We start from the raw sequence: 14,959 nt of genomic DNA, 5'->3' as shown, positions 1-14,959 counted from the left end.
AATAATATATATATATATATATATATATATATATATATATATATATATTTGACCCTTTTTCTTTTTGGTTTTTGGGTGATGGGGAGGGACCAAGAAATAGAAAAGGGAAAAGGCTTAGTAAGCTTTTGCTTTCACTATGAAAAAGACATGGCCCCACATGCATTATATGTTTTTTACTCTTTTGTTTTGCACTTTTTATCAGCTTAGCTTATGTCACAATACCTACATACCCCATTGCATTATTCTCAATTTCAATTTCTCATCTTACACCTAACCCCCCCCCCCCTCTTTCTCTCTCTCCCTTCCATATCTAATCTACAATCTAACCTATTCCTCCTATCTATCTGCACAGAGCAGAAGAGAGAGAACAAGAAAGAAAGAAAGAAAAAAGGGGGTCAGTGTTTGTTCTCTTCAATAGTCCTGCTTCTACCCCTCTCTAGGGTTTCCTTTGCTTTCAGTTTTTGCTTCTTAATATTTTATTCTGAAAAAGCAAAAAAGAAAATTTTCCTTTTTTATTTTTATTTTTTGGTTTTCCTTACCGATCTTGTCCTCTGTCTTTCTTTCCGTATGGTAATTTCTTGCTTTCTGATCTCTTTCTCCTTTCTGTTCTTCTCTGTTAAAAGTTCATGCTGATTCCCCTGTGTGTGTTTTAGTTCATGTTTTTCTGTGAAGCTTGAGATAAGGAAAAGTAGGGAATCTTATGTGAAGAGTACTTCCTTTTTTTTTTTCTTTTTTACTTTTTGTGGTATATTTGTGTTTTGATTGGATTTGATTTGATTTGTTGTTCTTGTTGTTTCTGTATTCTTCTTCATATCCCCCCGCCCCCTTTTTTTCTGTTTTGTTTTTACTTTCTGACCTTTATGTATTGTTAATAATGATCTGCTACTTTTAGTCATTCCATGGAAGATGATATCTTTTAAGGATTCTGGAAAACTAAGTTTAACTTTTATTTGGTTTATTTTCTAGTTCTACTGGAATTCTTTCATGGAGGAAATTCACTTTTTTTTTTTGGTGGAAATCAAAACGGAATTTTGGTTCCTTAACTCCAAAAGGATATTTCAACTGTATTAGAACTTTGGTTGATTATAAATTTATAATTTATCATTCTTATTGAGAAAGTGGTTTAGTTTCTTTGCTGCTGTGACAATATCTATGGAGTTTCCATTTCAAGTATTATTTACCTTTTCTGATACTTGATTCATTGCTTTGAACTTTCCTTTTAGTCTTTATGTCTGCTATTGGCTGCAACTTTCCATAATTTACTAGCCATAATCCATGGCATCTATGCATAATTCTGAATTTGTAGTGGAATTTCCATTTTGTTATTTATTTCTCTGTATATTAGCAAGTTTATTTCTGTTAGCATGGAAATGCTTACTTATTTGTCTTCTGGCCACAACTGAACTAAAACTTCCCTCCTTCGTTGCATTGTTTAGCAGCTTGTAGGTTGTACAACTGAGATCAGCTTCGACGTCTGAAAATAAGAAAAGGATTTTGTTTTTAAGTTGATGTTGCAGCTTCAGTAGACAATTACTAATTGGAGAATTGTTATTCTAGATCAAGGAGCAAGCTAAAAGGTAAAAAAGTCAGTTTAAGAGATGGGTTATTTATGTGACTTTTGTGGAGAGCAAAGGTCCTTGGTATACTGCCGCTCAGATGCTGCATCCTTATGTTTGTCGTGCGATCGGAATGTTCATTCTGCTAATGCCCTTTCTAAGCGCCATTCCAGAACCCTTGTATGTGAGAGATGTAACTCACAACCTGCTTTTATAAGATGTGCTGAGGAGAAAATTTCACTCTGTCAGAACTGTGACTGGCTCGGTCATGGTACCACTGCGTCTACTTCGGGGCATAAGAGGCAAACAATCAATTTATATTCTGGCTGCCCTTCAGCTGCAGAATTTTCTTCAATATGGTCCTTTTTCTCAGATATACCTGCTATGGGTGAAACATGTGAGCAGGAACTTGGTTTAATGAGCATTAGTGAGAACAGTGAAAAGAGTGCTTGGGTTCCTCCAGAAAACCAGAATGCTTCTAGTTCTGCTCAAGCGACCAATCTACCCGGCAAGGATAAATCTTGGGTTGGCACATCTACAATGCCTGAGTCAAGCTCAGAACCTCGTATCATGGACCAGCCACCTGGACCTTCCAATGCATGCGTGCCTAAGGTAGAGCCTATTACATTTTTGCCGCTGAAATGTTATAAACTTGATGGACATGTTAACAACTGTTAATGAATGCAATTTCAAGCTTGTTGGGAGTTGGTTCTGCATCTAACTTTGTTAGTGATTTATATCGGTCCGTTATAGAAGCTCTCCAGTAATAGTAAAACTACAGGGAAAGTCCTAACCATGCTAAGTGATGGACTTTTTAACGACTGAACATGCTAAAAGAAGTTTCAACTCCAAGGGTGAGCTCTTATGGTTTCGGGATTTACATTGGTTAGATTTGGCTACTGCAGTAGTTGTGTAGCCAGAGTCTAATTAAAATATGCATTTAAATTTACTAAGATGTTCTCTTTCACAGAGTGTTGAAATTGTTATGCCAAAATTTGTTCTATGGATTCCGATGATAGGTGACATACTGACTTGGATAATTGCATGTTGATACAAGGCAATTGGGTATCAATATATTAGCATAATGATACATGTTGTGGACATAAAATTGCTCCGTATCTTGTATGCAATTGAATGCCATTTAATGGGATTTTACTAATTCTTTACTGAAATGAGTGACGTAATGTTTAGCTTTTCATCAAATCATTTGTTTAATCCGTCTTGATGAATCTGCAGTTATATTGTCCTGTGAAAACAACTCCTGCACTCTGTGAAGATGATGATAATCTATATGACGATTTCAACATGGATGAAGTGGATCTGGATCTTGAGAACTATGAGGAACTTTTTGGTGTGGCTCTCAGTCATTCTGAAGAGCTTTTTGAAAATGGTGGAATTGATAGCTTATTTGGGACAAAGGAAATGTCTGCCAGTGCTGGGGACTCCAATTGTCAGGGCGCGGTTGCTGCTGAGGTACTCAAATCTTGTCATCCTTTGTTTCTGATGAGCTTGATTATTCTATTATCGCTATCTGTTATTTAGTCATGTATATTAACTAAAAATTTATTGTGTGACCAGTTTCTTTATGCAATTCAAGGCTGTGTTCATCAGGAAATTTTTGTGTGATTTAGTTCTAAAATCACGTTGTTTGTTCACATGCGTATCTATCTTTTCGAGTTAGCGCCTTTACTCAATCCCAATAGGATTTGTCCATGTGTTTCCACCATCTTGATTTGTTTGAGTTCTTGGTCAAGTACCTGATTTGGTTAACCATTAGCATTTGTCTCATTTAATTAAACAATGTAATGCAATATCCAGTGGTTTAAAATTGGTAAGTGTGCTAAGCTTGCTGGTTTTTTCAGCACAAATGTTCACTTTCTCAATGTTGTAAACCATACAATATATAATTTATAATTAATCCGGGGTATAGCCAAACTGGTAATTTAAATGATCATAGTGCTGATTTTGATGTCAATTGTCTGGAAGTTCTGAAGTAGCATAAAATTGAGCATGTTCCCTTTGTTTTTTTGGAGAAGAATGGATCACATTTCTTTTATTTGAACTTTTACTTATATTTTGTTGAATCACATAAGCTGAATGCATTTAAGTGGAGTAAATGAGATTTTCGCTGTTCAGTATTTGTATGCCTGCAATATGGAAATCATTTTATATAGTAGACAGTAGCTAGTTTCCTTTATACTATCCGAGTTAAATGGTTTTGCATTGCTTTGTGCTAATACTTATTATCATATCTGTACTTATGGTTTCAGGGCTCAACTGGATTAATCAATGCAACACAACCAGCATGCAGCAATGCTGCATCTGCAGATTCAATGATGAGCACTAAAACTGAACCAATTATTTGTTTTACTGGAAGGCAATCCCAATCGAACATTTCTTTTTCTGGTGCAACTAAAGATGGTGGTGGTGGTGGTGGTGGTGACTATCAAGACTGTGGGGCTTCTTCAATGCTTCTCATGGGAGAACCTCCCTGGTGTCCTCCTTGCCCTGAGAGCTCTATGCAATCTGCTAACCGCAGCAACGCTGTCATGCGTTATAAGGAAAAGAAAAAGACACGAAAGTAAGTTTTTTACTCATACTGTCATTACTTATACCAATCCCAACAGTGTTGCTGCAATATTGCTGGCATAGTTGATGTGAAAATAATCGACCCATCATCTAGCAGTGCATTGTTCTGGTGTCGACATGTGATTTTTAACGTCACTAGTTACCTGTCATTAATTTACAACAACAATAGCAACCAAAGATATCCTAGTTGTTGGAATTGAGATGAATTTCATCATTGTTGTTGTGCTCGGCCAAAAACAATTCTTAATAAAACCTTTTGGAACTTGGTCATCTTTTATGCTTCCTCCTTTTTGTTTTTCTTTTGGAAAATTCTACACCTTGTCATCATATTATCTTCTAAGTACAGTTTATTGATCTTTAGAAACCAAGCTTTCTTTTCTTGGCTGAATACGCAGTCAAATTATTGATACGCGTCTACCTTGCATTTTACCTTTCTTAACCCCCCCCCCCCCTTTTCTTTTCTTTTCTTTCCTTTCAATACCCAGCATTCATCGGCCAAATTTGTAAGCCAAGCTATCATCCCCATTGACCAATTTGTTCAATTTGATTTATGTTTAAACTTATTAGCTTTGTAGCTCTATTGGTGAGTAACATCTTGTTTGGTAATCTTTCTAGGTTTGAAAAGCGAGTAAGGTATGCCTCTCGTAAGGCTAGGGCTGATGTCAGAAGGCGCGTGAAGGGCCGGTTTGTCAAAGCCGGTGATATTTATGACTATGACCCGATGAGCCAAACCAGAAGTTACTGAGTGTACAGCTTTTAACCGTGATCCTATAAAAGAAAAAAAAGACTCATATAGTTGCAAAAGAAAACAGTAACTGTTTCCTGGAAAAACAAAAAATGGATGAAAAAATTGATGCAATTTTTCTCTCCACAAAAATGACAAGCTGTCTGGTTTTATCACAGGGCCCTAAATTTTCTTCAAGGGGGAAGAAGGTTGTAACAATGCCATGTCACCAGGATCTTAGTTCTGGAGCAGATTGTGTCCTTTTACCTTGAAGGATAGATATTTCGCTGCGATATCAGCCAAAAATGACACAATATCAATCACAATGTGCCCTGCCTCCTCCTTCTGGCAAATGGGTTTTGAATTTTGATTGCCTCTGTTGGCACATGCTGCCTCTTTATTCTTGTGCTCTTAAGAATGCAGAATTCTTTAGTCTTCTGACCCTTGATTATATATGCTGCACCCTCCCTCTCTCAATCTCATACTCCCTCCCATTCTGATCTTAGTCACATGTACAAGTGGCTAATTTGATACTTGTTTTTATGTTCATAATGTTGTAATATTTTGCCTCTTGCACTTTGAGATGTATAGCATAAAGCAGTACATAAAATATGCAGTTAGAGGTGTAATTGCCCAACAGATATATCAGGCATCACAAATTGTAAATTGTAAGGTATTTATTATTATTATTATTATTATTATTATAGGTTAGAACTCTATTTAGCTGATCACAGGAAACAGTTTAATTGGACATGTATCATGTATCAATACAAGTTTTGTTTGTATTTTATTTTGGTGCCATTGATAGACTTCAATTAATGGCCTAGTTAAATTTTATACCATCTGGATAAAAATTTATATTATCTGCATTTGAGTTTTAATTCTTTTCATTCGAAATACTCAATTTGTCGAGTATGCAAATTTGTTCACTTTCTGGTGATTTATATCTCAGTTTTGTGGAGGGAAAATGATCTTGTCCCATTGTTTCCAGAAGTTGAAGTAATCAGATTTATATAACAATCGAGTCTGAATATCAAACTGTTGAGACATTTTTTATGTTTTATGGAGTAAATTTTTTATCTGGAGAGATTTTCTTCATCATTTCAATGAATTTTAATGAAGAAAGAAAGAAAACAGGAGAGAAAACAATAAACTACAAATCAATATAATAAAGAAAAATTGATTTATATCATAGAATAAATAAAAATTTTTCAACAGCCAACGACAAACTTTTAGAAGACTTTTTTAATATACTATTTGAAGAACCTTTTTCTTTATATGTAGCGGTATCAAACATTCAAACTATCAATGTATCATTCTGCTTGGATATCGAGATTTTAATTTTATTTATATTTTGTTTCTTTTAGTTATAAAAACTATTTTAGATAAATTTTTATATAAATAATATATATATAATTACAATCCAATAAAAAAATTTAAAGAAAGGAAGGAAAGTCCAAAACAATAATAATAAATTAACTAAAAGTTATTTATCTAATAATCTAGAAATTAGAGAATAAATTATTTTTTTCATATATTAGTGTGATTTAAGGAATTATTTTTGTTCAAATTTTAAATATGTATTAGATTTGATTAAATGCCTGGTTATTTTATCTGTTAGAACTTAGAAGTATATAAAACAATCTTATCACATAATAATTAACAAAGAGAATAATTTATCATTTAACTTTTAAAAAATACCACAGCAATTACTAATGAATTAAACTCTAATTGAAACCTTACCCCTTAGGGGAAAAAGACAAAGTAGAAAAATAGAAATAAATAAATAAAAAATGTTGGAACCAACTTTTTTTTGTTAATTTTATTTCCTTCTTAAATTTCTTCTATCTGTCTTTAATATTTATTTGTTCACTATTTTGGTGGTAACTGATACTTGGTTAATGAAAAATTATTTCTTAACAAAACCAATTAAATAAAAAATAAGGTAAAGTATATAAATGTCCTAAACTGAATTTGGTTATATAAATGTCCTAAACTGAATTTGGTTATATGTATGTCTCGTTTGATCTTTTATGTAAATTAAATCAATTAAATTCGATTTACACTTTTTCAATGTAAGAATTCGATTTACTAGCCATAAGCTTTTGACAACGCGCAACAATGGTAAATCGAATCAAATGAGTTCGATTTATAGAAGAAGGTAGCCAGTGATAAATCGATACAACTTGTTTCGATTTATTAAACTTGTTGCTTCAAGATAAGTCGAATCTAATTAATTCGAATTACTAGCTAGGATTTCGAAATCAATATTTTGAATTTACTTAATTCGATTTAGCTACAAGTATGACCTATATAAATACAACTAGAAAGTTTGCTCTTCATAAGAGTGGCACTCACAATGGCTAATAATGATAATTTTTTAGTTCTTGTGCACTACAGAGGAACGATTAAAAAAAAATACGAGAGAGAATAAAATTTACTGATAAAGATCCATTCAGAGTGTTTCTACAAATTTTGCTTAGATTTAGAATACTATAATCCAAAAACTGAGAGTTAGACATTCTCTAACATAGTCTCTGTTGATCGGGAGGCAAACTGGTACGCTACATCTTGTAGCGTAATTGTACACTCACTGAATGACATATGAAAAGTATGCGTCTCCAAACACTATCTCTCTACGAAAGCAGTAACTAGCGGTTCATCGAACCTAAGCCAGTCGTTGAGTCTCACATGATGGTATAACCCAGCCATTTGCAAGTACGTATGATCCGGTCGTTCAGAGACATACCATGAAGCCTCCTCATGTTGGTAATACATCGGGTATGATACATAATGATTAAAAAAATTACTAAGAACCATAATAAACTTTGCATAATTAACAAAAAAATACATTAAACGAATTATAGATTATGCATGCCCTTTTGGAAAAAATACTAATAGCTAAAATTATAATCTTACAATATATTAATCTTATTCATAAAAATCAAATCGCCGCTGAATCAAAATTCACCTAACACGAACATTTCTAATAAAAAAAATTTTAATATACAATCCTAAATCACTATTATTCCCCACATTTTTAATTTAAAAATTCTAACAAAATTTCTAAACACCACTCTAACTAACATTTCTAATTTAAAAATTTTAACAAAGTTCTAACATATACTCCAATTAACATTTCTAATCAAATACTCTATGACACTTATTGCTAACATTTCTAATCTATTTTGAAGGAAAAAAAAAAATTCATTTGCTAACTTCTTCATTGATGCTACCAGCAATATAGACAACTCCATCCAATCAGTATATACGACTCGGATCGTTTTCTATATTCCCATTTTTGAACCTTGTCGTTTGAAAATCTAAGATTTTTCTCTCGCATGGGATTATGAAAGGAGTAAAATAAAGATGTAAATCGTATCAAGCTAATTCGAGTTCTTATATAGAATATGCCAATACTAAATCAAATTAATTGATTTCGATTTATATAGTCAGCGTTTCCTATTAATTCGTATCTATTTGATTTGATTTACTTTAAATTTCTCTCTTGTAAATCAAATTCAATAGGTTCGATTTACCATATACTACATAAATCGAGTTTAACTATTTCAATTTACTATGTGCTTTTAACTTGTACTAAATTCAATTTATATTAAAAAAATATATAAAATTCAATTTACATAAAAAATCAAACAAAATATATTAGTAACCAAATTTAATTTATAACATATGTCTAATTTTAATCCTCATTCAATTTATCTATATAAATTACTCAAAAAACATCATCATCTCAGTAGGTGCATCAGCTTCCACGCCATTTGCGCTATAACGGTTAGCAAGTAGCAACGAAGCTTCGAGAGAGAGAAAGAAAGAGTTGGGTTTTCAGTTCAGTAGGGTTTCGCTATCTACATAGTACATACCAGAGACACACACAGCGAAGAACCATCATCGCTTCTGACTCCGTAATCTACTAACCCTTTTCTATTTACAATATTTGAAAACCTTGTAATTTCTTTTCCCTCAATTTTTCCATCTGGAATTTTCGGTGACGCATTGCATGCTACTTGTGATATTTCAAACTGTTTTCTTATTAATAGCATTCTGAATTTCTTTTTCCCCTATTAATTTATCTTTCAAAACACGAGTTGCATGTTGTACTTTTCGTTGTTGTTTCTTACAGTGCAAGCTCATGGAGTTTCTGGCTTTAGCCGAAATGTTTCCTAGTAGCTATTCTTTCCTTGGAAGAAAGAAACAACTACCTACATTATTGGTTTCATGCAATTTGTTATACAGTACTTTTTCATATTGATTTTAATTTTGATGACAACTTGTTCAATCATATGTTATATAACTTGTGCAAATTTTTTCTGTCCCAAAGATAGAAGGCTCTTGTATTTTCCTGCTTTCTGAAAGTAGGGACAAAAAAAAATGTCTCTCCAAGGCAACCTTAAGAAGCCTTAGAAAACAGCTATATGATCAGGATTTAATCCCATTTGTGTGTTATTTCGTTGACCTTTTTGTGTTCTAATATTTTCGTGATGTGTTTGCAGCACTGGTTGATAAATAGCAGTTGGTTGGAACAATAAGAGAGACAATCCAAGTAACAGAAGGTTGGAAGAGGGATGAAAAGATATAGAATAGTTTACAAGTAAAAAAGAAGAGGAAAGAATGGATACTAGCAACAATATTGTTGCTATTGTGTATTTTGATGGTTCCATTAGTACAGCCACAAATGAAGGTGTGACATTTATATGTGATGAACCAACATTTTTCACAATTTCCCAAACCATGTCCTTCGTGGAACTAAACGCTGGTCTTTGTCAAGATATAAATGGCGGCAGTAAAAGGGAAGTGGTGAAAATAAAATACAGGTGTCCAATATCAATTGTTAATGGAAATATAAAATATCAAGCAGTTAAAATAAGCAGTGACAATGATATGAGACTACTGTGTATGACATATAGACAGTTTCAACCACACATTACTGTCATTGAGCTATATGTAGAGTTTGAAGATGTTGCTAAAGCCAATGACGATGGAGCTGGTCCCAGTTCATGTCCGGTCAAAGAGCAGTGCGATGAAGAAGTTCCGACACCATGTCCAGCTAATCAGCAGTGCAATGAAACAGTTTTGAGATCATGTTCAGCTAACAAGCAGTGCGATGAAACAGTTCCGTGTTTATCTCCAGCTAACCATCAGTGTGATGAAACAGTTCCTAGTTCATATCCAGTGAGTTATAGTTTATTTTGTCTTATTAATGTTTTGATGTTCTTGTGGAATGTTACTTTTATGTTTTCTTTTTTGGGTACAGAATTCTATAATTTTTTTATTCTTGTGAATAATGATATCTGTTGTTTAAATTTTATTTTTATTTACACTAATATATTACTTTTTTTGTTTTTAATTAATATTTTCCTACAAGCCAGCAACTTGAAGAAGTTAAGCCAAGCCCATTTCCAATAAGAGGTACAGAGTGTGAAATTAACAATAGTGAAAGTGATACTTTCTTAGAACAAGAACATAGAAGTGGTGGCAATGGTGCAGATGATACTGATGGTTGTGAAGATGAGGAGAATGTACCAAATAGAGTGGCTATTGAGCATCCATTCGAGCCTGTACCATTCATGCGTACTTTAGATCTTGAAGCTATGCATGCCCCTGAGTTTCCACAGTATGTAAATGTGAGTAAGAATTATGCTGCAAATGGTGAATTGTGTGTTGGAATGCTATTCAAGAATAAAGAGGGTGTAGTACAAGCAATTAAAAATTACAGTTTATCTAAATCAGTGGATTACAAAGTTCACGAGTCAGAACCAGCAACTTTTTATTGCAAGTGCAAGTACTTTGGTTCAGGGTGCAAATGGCTTGTTAGGGTCAGTTTCATAAAGAATAAGGATGTTTGGGAAATCAGGAGATACAATGGACCACACACCTGTAACTTGGAGATGGCCTCTCAAGACCATACAAAGTTGGATTCTGACATGATTGCACAACATATAGGGCCTATGGTCCGAGATGATCCATCTTTCAATGTAAATCATGTGATTTCAGAGATTCAATCTTGGTATGGATACACAACAACATACCGTAAAGCATATCTGGCAAAACAAAAGGCAATTGAAAATATTTATGGTAGTTGGGAGGGCTCATTTGAAATTCTGCCGAAATGGTTGGAAGCATTGTCTCTTATTGTTCACGGTTCAATTGTTGAACTTGAAACACTACCAGCCTACCATGGCACTGAGCTGTTGCCGAATGTTCGATTATTCCATCGATTGTTTTGGACATTTGGGCCTTGCATTAAAGCGTTTGAACATTGCAAACCAATAGTCCAGGTAGATGGGACACATTTGCATGGAAAATATGAAGGGACTTTATTGGTTGCAGTTGCACAAGATGGCAATAAAAGTCTATTGCCAATCGCTTTTGCAATTGTTGATGATGAGACCGTAGATGCATGGTATTTTTTTCTATATAACCTACGTAAGCATGTAGTGATGAAGGATGGGGTTACCATCATTTCTGATGACCACGAGTCAATTAAAACAGCAATAAAACGATGCCATGATATGTGGGCACCACCGAAAGCATTTCACATGTATTGCATTCGACACATAGCTTCTAATTTCTTGAGGAAATTTGAGAAGCCCTACTTGCATCGACTTGTTGTGAGCATAGGTAACATACATTTTGTTTTTGTTTGTGACTTATGATCTTTTCAAAATATCTCAACCAACTACATCTTGTTTTGCAGGGTATTCAAGGACTGAGCGTGAATATAATTACCACTACAAGCAAATGCGTCAACATGGCGATGCATATATCAAGTGGCTTGATGAAATTCCACGAGAAAAGTGGGTTCAAGCCTTTGATGGTGGACACCGATATGGACATATGACGACGAATCTTGTTGAATGTATAAGTTCTGTGTTAAAAGGGGTTCGTAATCTTCCCATTGCAGCCTTGGTTAGAGCAACATACCTTCGGTTGTGTGAGTTGTTTGCTTCCAAAAGTAGAGAGGTATATGCCCGAAAAGATACGGGAAACGTTTTCTCAGAAATGCTCATGACACGCCTACAAGAAAACCAGCTTGCAGCTGAAAGTGTACTTGTTACTACATTTGTAAGTGAAAATGAGATATTTTATGTTCAAGAACCATCAAGCAAGGAAGAACTAAAAGTTGATTTAAGGCATGGATACTGTGACTGTGGTGATTTTCAAACTGATCGATATCCATGCCCTCATGTAATTGCGTGCTGCTCCAATCAAAACATCAATTGGGAAGTTTATGTTAATGATATTTATAGGATTGATAAAGTTTGCAAGGTGTATGAGAAAGAGTTTGAGGTGGTGGGGCATCAAAATACATGGCCAGTATATAATGGCCCAAGAATTCAGCCGAACTCCTTGTCAAAGCGCAATATGAAAGGTCGGCCCAAATCAACTAGTTTTCTAAACGAAATGGATGAGCGTGAAATACACCAACTCAAGCGTCGCCGTCGTGAAGGACTTAGAGGCAAACGAGTTCGACGCAGAGTTAAGTCAAGTTTGCAGTTATGAGTAAGTTCTTGATGATCTTTGTATGTATTGATTAATGCAAAATGGACTTTCATTTATTACTTTTTCAATCTTGATGCGATGATTTATTAAATAGATATATTAATATAAGGGATTGCTCTTTAAATAACAGTAGTGTTGCTTTTAATCTTTTAAGGACCGTTCTGACTATTAATCCAAAATATTAGTTTTTTTTTTCCCTCACGATGATGGCTTTTACCTTAGCTATGATGCGCTTTTGTACGGCTTTGGTTATTATGTGTCTGTGGATAACTACTTGGTACTTGTAGCTTGGAATGAGAGAACTAAGGAAACCGGCTTGATTTCTTTACCTTGAGAACCATGATGGATAAATCTTGATGCTTTACTTCCCAAAACCTTGGAATGGTATCACTGGCGAACTGATTGTATTACTTTGATCTGGGAGAGAGGAGTTTCTCCATGACGCCCACCTGCGCCACGGTCATGACTCACCGTTAAGTCTTCACCCCAATCTCGTTCTACTAGGAGGGTGCTAGCCTTGTATTTCTATGATAATGTTAAAAATAAAATATGCAGAAGATGAAAAAGGGTATGTTACATGTGCTTTGCACCATGTTATTTTTGTTAATTTTGCTCATGTCATGATTTATGCTTGGTATGCATTATGCATAAACTTGCAACCAAATGTGATCTTTGACTATTGATGGTGAATTTGAATTTATGAGTGCTTAGGGAATCAATTAATTAATCCATGTCTTGCTTCTTATGTTAAACTCTGGCTGAGGTTTTAGGTTAAATTCTTTTCTGATGTCTAATGTGGTGAGTTTTACTGCTTGATCTTCACTAATCACTGCAGATCAAATTCTTCACCAAGAATGTTTTGAACAACTAGAATGTTGCTACAGATCAGAATCATAGAAGGATTAAACAACGAAAGAAAACCAGGAGCGAAATAATTCAACAAGTTAGACATGTGACTCGGTGCTAAGTAAGGTGTATGGTTCACAAGTTGAGCTAGAAGCAGCTTGAAGAAACTTTGGTGTTAATTTGCCTTAAAGTATGGTTTTCATCCTAATATGAATGTGAAAGAAACTCGAGAACATTTGAAAGTGCAAATGGAGTTTATCGTGCTACTCAAATCCAATTTCTCTTTTGACTAAATCTAGTAGTAATGTTTCTTTAATTTTATGCTTTTCCTTTTTATGTTTCATTTTTAGGCCAACATTAATACTTTGACCTTGAGTGAACACCCAATTCGATCTCTCTTCATTATTTCGAAGGACAGGACGAAGTCTTCCCTAACAGAGAAAGACTCATTTCAGTTCTAGTCCCTTAATAACATGATTTTTCCGTCATTTTTTACTGTTAATTCGCAATGAAAATTGCTTAGGTGACAGGTTTAGGTGATAAGTGTCATATACTCATATTATCATTGTCAGGATTTATTTATTTTTAAATTTAAATTAGTCAGGAATTTATTTATTTTTATTCACTCATACAAAATATCAATATTGTTTTGATGTTAAATTGGTTAGAGGTTTATTTGTCATGAATTTATTCATCCTAAAAAAATTTGATTCAATATTTTTTTAAAATTAATTTTTCATTATTATGGAATTTATTATATTAATATTTTTTAGTAAATTCTTGAATATATAGTATAATAAATATTAATTAATTGATAAATTATTTAAATTTAAAAATATTATTTATTAGAAATCTAAATAGATAATTCTTAGTGTAATTTTTAAATATATAAATAAAAAAGAATACAATTAAAAACAAAGAATATTAGTGAAAATTGACAATTTATAAACTGGCGAACACATTGTTTGATATATGTGGAATATATAATAATAATAATTATAATATTTATACTAAACTTTGATATGTACAAAATTTTTTGAGTAATAGAAAATTTAATTTGTCATCTCTTTAAATTAAATTAATAATTGCATTTGACTAACTTTTATAAAGAATCTGCTAGTCATCCTTATTGACTTGATGTCACTTCTTGTGGTTACTTATCATGAGATTTTGGCAATTGTTTTAAGTAGGTTTAAGTGTTTTTACATAAACAATTATAATATAAAAAAAATTACTATTTTTTGTACATTAAGGATGTTATTATTTATTGTCTAATAATTCTCTCATATATCAAATAGTAATATATTAGACAGTTACTTTTTTAAAAAAATTATATTACTAATTTATTAATTGTATTTTAATTTTTATTAATATTCTTTTTTTAATTGCAAATTTTTTATTTATATATTTAAAAATTATACTAAGAATTATTTACTTAGTTTTATAATAAATAATATTTTTTAATTTGAATAATTTATTAATTTATATTTATTATATCATACATTTAAGAATTTATTAAAAAAATATTAATATAATGAATACCATAAAAATAAAAAATTAATTAACAAAATATTCTATCAATTTTTTTTAAGACAAACAGATTTTTGACTAATTTGACGTCAAAATGACGTCATTTTATCTGAATAAATAAAAACAAATAAGTCCGTGACTAATTTGAATTTAGAGACATATATATCCTTAACTAATTTGACAGTAACAATAT

General features: G+C 32.7%; 2 protein-coding genes across 12 annotated transcripts; both read left to right on the top strand.

Annotated features, from left to right (window-relative positions):
• The first annotated feature begins 200 nt into the window (after window positions 1-200).
• On the top strand, window positions 201-5,732 carry LOC112764281 (zinc finger protein CONSTANS-LIKE 9). Of its 7 annotated transcripts, none has more exons than XM_029294465.2 (6): window positions 201-394; window positions 1,440-2,168; window positions 2,793-3,029; window positions 3,827-4,137; window positions 4,761-4,892; window positions 5,049-5,732. In XM_029294465.2, the coding sequence occupies exons 2-5, from the start codon at window positions 1,599-1,601 to the stop codon at window positions 4,888-4,890; spliced, it is 1,248 nt and encodes a 415-aa protein (XP_029150298.1). In that variant the 5' UTR covers window positions 201-394; window positions 1,440-1,598; the 3' UTR covers window positions 4,891-4,892; window positions 5,049-5,732. The 7 variants fall into 7 exon arrangements, with proteins under 7 accessions (XP_029150298.1, XP_072078769.1, XP_025665627.1 ...); XM_072222668.1 differs by having other exon boundaries at window positions 207-570; window positions 1,437-2,168; XM_072222666.1 differs by having other exon boundaries at window positions 225-394; window positions 1,437-2,168.
• A 2,855-nt stretch (window positions 5,733-8,587) lies between these two features.
• On the top strand, window positions 8,588-13,530 carry LOC112763083 (uncharacterized). Of its 5 annotated transcripts, XR_003815224.2 has the most exons (6): window positions 8,623-8,792; window positions 9,381-10,059; window positions 10,257-11,508; window positions 11,585-12,390; window positions 12,678-12,958; window positions 13,226-13,530. XR_003815224.2 is itself a non-coding variant. In XM_025808846.3 (5 exons), the coding sequence occupies exons 2-4, from the start codon at window positions 9,499-9,501 to the stop codon at window positions 12,388-12,390; spliced, it is 2,619 nt and encodes an 872-aa protein (XP_025664631.1). In that variant the 5' UTR covers window positions 8,623-8,792; window positions 9,381-9,498; the 3' UTR covers window positions 13,226-13,530. The 5 variants fall into 5 exon arrangements, 3 of the variants coding, with proteins under 3 accessions (XP_025664631.1, XP_072078765.1, XP_072078766.1); XR_003815225.2 differs by having other exon boundaries at window positions 8,588-8,792; window positions 11,585-12,958; XM_025808846.3 differs by lacking the exon at window positions 12,678-12,958.
• Window positions 13,531-14,959: the final 1,429 nt, after the last annotated feature.

This window comes from Arachis hypogaea, chromosome 17 (genome assembly GCF_003086295.3).
Source record: "Arachis hypogaea cultivar Tifrunner chromosome 17, arahy.Tifrunner.gnm2.J5K5, whole genome shotgun sequence".
Lineage (NCBI taxonomy): Eukaryota > Viridiplantae > Streptophyta > Magnoliopsida > Fabales > Fabaceae > Arachis > Arachis hypogaea.
This window is presented reverse-complemented; position numbering and strand designations above follow the sequence as displayed.